General features: G+C 54.5%; 1 protein-coding gene across 1 annotated transcript; it reads right to left on the reverse strand.

Moving 5' to 3' along the window:
- Positions 1-1,455: 1,455 nt before the first annotated feature.
- Positions 1,456-3,534, reverse strand: LOC108804144 (TBC1 domain family member 20-like). The gene is made up of 4 exons (XM_018575906.1): positions 3,478-3,534; positions 2,858-3,046; positions 1,766-1,846; positions 1,456-1,680 (listed from the first exon to the last, which is right to left on the reverse strand). Exons 1-4 carry the CDS (start codon positions 3,506-3,508, stop codon positions 1,463-1,465), a joined length of 519 nt encoding a protein of 172 aa, XP_018431408.1. The 5' UTR covers positions 3,509-3,534; the 3' UTR covers positions 1,456-1,462.
- Between the last annotated feature and the right edge of the window lie 1,435 nt (positions 3,535-4,969).

Raw genomic sequence — 4,969 nt, forward strand, 5'->3', positions numbered from 1 at the left:
CCCGCCCCCGACATCCGTCCACACACACAATCAGTACCTGACCCCGCCCCCGACATCCGTCCACACACACACACAGTACCTGGGCCGCGCAGTAGACGGGCATTAGCGGGTGGGAGGCCAGGAAGAAATCATAGAGACGCAGAACTTGGTGAAAGTCAGCGAGAACGTGTCCGTACCATGTGATCAGCCAACTCAGGGCGAAGATACACCCCGCCTCCGACCTGAGAGAGAGTGACACGCGTGTATTAATATGTAGCGGGAGGAGAGAGAGCCCGCCTCCGACCTGAGAGAGAGTGACACGCGTGTATTAATATGTAGCGGGAGGAGAGAGAGCCCGCCTCCTACCTGAGAGAGAGTGACACGCGTGTATTAATATGCAGCGGTAGGAGAGAGAGCCCGCCTCCGACCTGAGAGAGAGTGACACGCGTGTATTAATATGCAGCGGTAGGAGAGAGAGCCCGCCTCCGACCTGAGAGAGAGTGACACGCGTGTATTAATATGTAGCGGTAGGAGAGAGAGCCCGCCTCCGACCTGAGAGAGAGTGACACGCGTGTATTAATATGCAGCGGTAGGAGAGAGAGCCCGCCTCCGACCTGAGAGAGAGTGACACGCGTGTATTAATATGTAGCGGGAGGAGAGAGAGCCCGCCTCCTACCTGAGAGAGAGTGACACGCGTGTATTAATATGCAGCGGTAGGAGAGAGAGCCCGCCTCCGACCTGAGAGAGAGTGACACGCGTGTATTAATATGCAGCGGTAGGAGAGAGAGCCCGCCTCCGACCTGAGAGAGAGTGACACGCGTGTATTAATATGTAGCGGGAGGAGAGAGAGCCCGCCTCCTACCTGAGAGAGAGTGACACGCGTGTATTAATATGCAGCGGTAGGAGAGAGAGCCCGCCTCCGACCTGAGAGAGAGTGACACGCGTGTATTAATATGCAGCGGTAGGAGAGAGAGCCCGCCTCCGACCTGAGAGAGAGTGACACGCGTGTATTAATATGTAGCGGGAGGAGAGAGAGCCCGCCTCCTACCTGAGAGAGAGTGACACGCGTGTATTAATATGCAGCGGTAGGAGAGAGAGCCCGCCTCCGACCTGAGAGAGAGTGACACGCGTGTATTAATATGCAGCGGTAGGAGAGAGAGCCCGCCTCCGACCTGAGAGAGAGTGACACGCGTGTATTAATATGTAGCGGGAGGAGAGAGAGCCCGCCTCCTACCTGAGAGAGAGTGACACGCGTGTATTAATATGCAGCGGTAGGAGAGAGAGCCCGCCTCCGACCTGAGAGAGAGTGACAACCCACTCATTCCCTCCTCATCTGCCCCCCCACTCATTCCCTCCTCATCTGCCCCACCACTCATTCCCTCCTCATCTGCCCCCCCACTCATCCCCTCCTTATCTGCCCCTTCCCAGTGTGCTGCCACAACCCCATATGATTGGCTGTGCACAGCCCAGGTCACATGACACACTACACCCCGGTATGAGGGGTGACAACGTACCGGAGGTGGTGGGTGGAAAGAGTCTGGAGCATGGCGGTTGCCATCCGCGCGCCGGCAGTGAGGAGCAGAGTGACGGCGATGTCATGGTAACCCTGGTAGTAGTGGAGTTCCGGATTGTTCCGGAGGACGTAGAGGATCATGTCTGTTAGCTGCCCCTGTAAGATTGAGCGCTCGCCCTCCGCCATCCCTGAGGAAGAGGGAGGAGATTAATACACGTCTGCCCCTCCCCCCACCTGTGACATCACACAATGACCGAGAGGGGGGCGGCAAACCTTTCGGGAATCTCCTCAGTGAACGGCGAACATCCATCTCCACCTGGTTATAGTCGCGGTGATTGGCGTGAAGGGCGGGGCCTGTAAAACAATGATCACATGATCAAATCTCACCGATAATTACTTTACCCAGCAATAGAGTCAGGTGCAAATTATAATGGCCGACAACGCTATGGGTGGAGGGAGGAGTCAGGACACATTCTGGCTGGTGGGAGGAGTCAGGACAGATCTAGGGTCATGGATGGGGTTGAACTGTAAACTATTTGGGGGAGGAGTCAGGACACATTCTGGCTGGTGGGAGGAGTCAGGACAGATCTAGGGTCATGGATGGGGTTGAACTGTAAACTATTTGGGGGAGGAGTCAGGACACATTCTGGCTGGTGGGAGGAGTCAGGACAGATCTAGGGTCATGGATGGGGTTGAACTGTAAACTATTTGGGGGAGGAGTCAGGACACATTCTGGCTGGTGGGAGGAGTCAGGACAGATCTAGGGTCATGGATGGGGTTGAACTGTAAACTATTTGGGGGAGGAGTCAGGACACATTCTGGCTGGTGGGAGGAGTCAGGACAGATCTAGGGTCATGGATGGGGTTGAACTGTAAACTATTTGGGGGAGGAGTCAGGACACATTCTGGCTGGTGGGAGGAGTCAGGATAGATCAAGCGTCATGGATGGGGTTGAGCTGTGTAGTATTTGGGGGAGGAGTCAGGACACATTCTGGCTGGTGGGAGGAGTCAGGACAGATCTAGGGTCATGGATGGGGTTGAACTGTAAACTATTTGGGGGAGGAGTCAGGACACATTCTGGCTGGTGGGAGGAGTCAGGATAGATCAAGCGTCATGGATGGGGTTGAGCTGTGTAGTATTTGGGGGAGGAGTCAGGACACATTCTGGCTGGTGGGAGGAGTCAGGACAGATCTAGGGTCATGGATGGGGTTGAACTGTAAACTATTTGGGGGAGGAGTCAGGACACATTCTGGCTGGTGGGAGGAGCCAGGACAGATCTAAGGTCATGGCTCCTCACATGGATGGTGTTGAGATGTGTAGTATTTGGGGGAGGAGTCAGGGTACAGACTAGTGGGAGGAGTCAGACCTGGTTTGGGCGGCAGGCAGAAGATGTTGATGTTGAGCAGTTTGGGCCACACCTTCCTGCGGATCTCCTGGCTGAACAGTCCGCCATCACTCACCGCCACCTCCCGGAGGGTGTCCATATCTATGGGGTCAGAGGTCAGTGCTTTGTGTATGCGGAGCACCTTCTGCTTCTTCCCCGGCAGAGCGGGCCCTGGGGGGACACAACATGGAGGGAACAGTGTAAACACTGGGCGGAGTCATTCTGCCCCCTCGACCCTCCTACCAGAAACTCTGACCCTTCCCTTATAACCCCCTGACTCTCCCCTTCTAACCCCCTGACCCTCCCCTTATAACCCCCTGACCCTCCTCTTATAACCCCCTGACCCTCCTCTTATAACCCCCTGACCCTCCCCTTATAACCTCCTGACCCTCCCCTTATAATCCCCTGACCCTCCCCTTATAACCCCTGACCCTCCTCTTATAACGCCCTGCAGACACCTCTTACTCCGCACCCCTCTGTCTTTGAGCACATTACTCACACCACCCCAAATTCTGTCACCTCTCCCCCATCATTACTCACACCACCCCAAATTCTGTCACCTCTCCCCCATCATTACTCACACCACCCCAAATTCTCCTCACCCCCTCCCCTCCGCATCTCTCCTCCGGGCATCTTTATCCTCGCAGCGCCAACCACTTCCGCCCGCACCACCGGTCCAATCAGCGATGGCTTTGGCTCCTCACATGAATGACGCTGCAGCGCAGCGACGGTCCTCGCCGACGTCACAGCGCACCATTGGATGAGCGGGACAGAAGGGGCGGGGCTAAATCTGAAAAAGGAAAGCTGGAGGTAACGCGAGGAGAGAATATATCACAGTGGGCGTGGCTTACAACTTTTGACTGCTGGCCTCGCCCCCTAGCGTAGGAAAATCATGCGTGAGAGGGCGGGATTTGCTCAGGTTTCGCGGGCCGTGATTGGGCACAGGGCGGGACATGACCTGCTGTCCCAGGCCGTGATTGGGCGGTAGGCGGTAATAAAAGGTAAGCTAGGACCAGTGACAGAGTGGAGTGAGTAGCGGGTGAGGGAGCCGGTCAGGGATCGCGGGGGGAAGGGCAGTGATATATGCATGAGTTGTGAGTGTTCCAGCGGTTGTGTCTGTTCTTTATTTCATTGGTGTGTTTGTTCTTTGACAATAAAGTTTTATTTGTTATTGAAATAATTGTACTCTTTATTCCTTAAATATAAACACATATTTCCGGTCACTTCTTCGATGAGGTGATGGATTATGATGGTGGCAAATGCGATTGCGAATGATTGGGGACTTCCGGTTTTATAAATGAGGAAGGAGGCGGGGCCAGGAGAAGAATGAAGAGTGACCAATACCAGGAACATTACTGCCCAGGAGGAGCCAAGGAGTTAATTGCAGGTCAGCTGATCTCCCCTCAGCCAATCAGAAATCAGTGTGGATTCGGTCCTTCCATGTGATTGGCTGGACATTGTGTGGACACTCCGCTGTGGATGGACTACAATCCCAATACAAATCAGTAAACTAAACCTGAGATTGTAGTCCATCCCAGGGGCGGAGCTTGGAGCAGGGACCATGGGGAACAGACGTGGCCCCCCTCCAGAAGGAAGGACAGTGATTGGAGGATGTGCACAGATAAGGACCGGTCTGGTTCAGGGCCTGGAATGGAGTTTTAGGGTTCATGTTCGGAGTGTACTTTCACTTTAATGATCTGCATGAAGATGAGAATTGAAGTGAATGGTGATTGGTGGAGCTCGCGCCGTGGGAGGGTCTTCCTGGACTTCGTACACAACGTGTCTCCTCCCCTTTGTGTGTTCTTCAATGTCCGAGGACGGGTCATGCGTGTTACCTCCCGTCCCACGTATGACCAGAGAACCTTCCGGTGCAGAGCGGTGGCACAAAGACGCCTGACACTAAACATGGAGGTTCTACCACACAATAGGGAGGAGTTCTGATAACTGGGTCTCTTTATGGTACTTCTGGTTCTGATCGCCCGAGAGCACCGGACGTTGGACTGTGTATAGCAGAACGATAGCTGGAACCAGAACGTCACTCTGGGGTTAATATGTCTCCAGTCCCTTCCATCTGATTGGCTGGTCTCAGGGGGG

Source organism: Nanorana parkeri, unplaced genomic scaffold (genome assembly GCF_000935625.1).
Source record: "Nanorana parkeri isolate BGI_ZX_2015 unplaced genomic scaffold, ASM93562v1 scaffold5485, whole genome shotgun sequence".
Taxonomy (NCBI): domain Eukaryota; kingdom Metazoa; phylum Chordata; class Amphibia; order Anura; family Dicroglossidae; genus Nanorana; species Nanorana parkeri.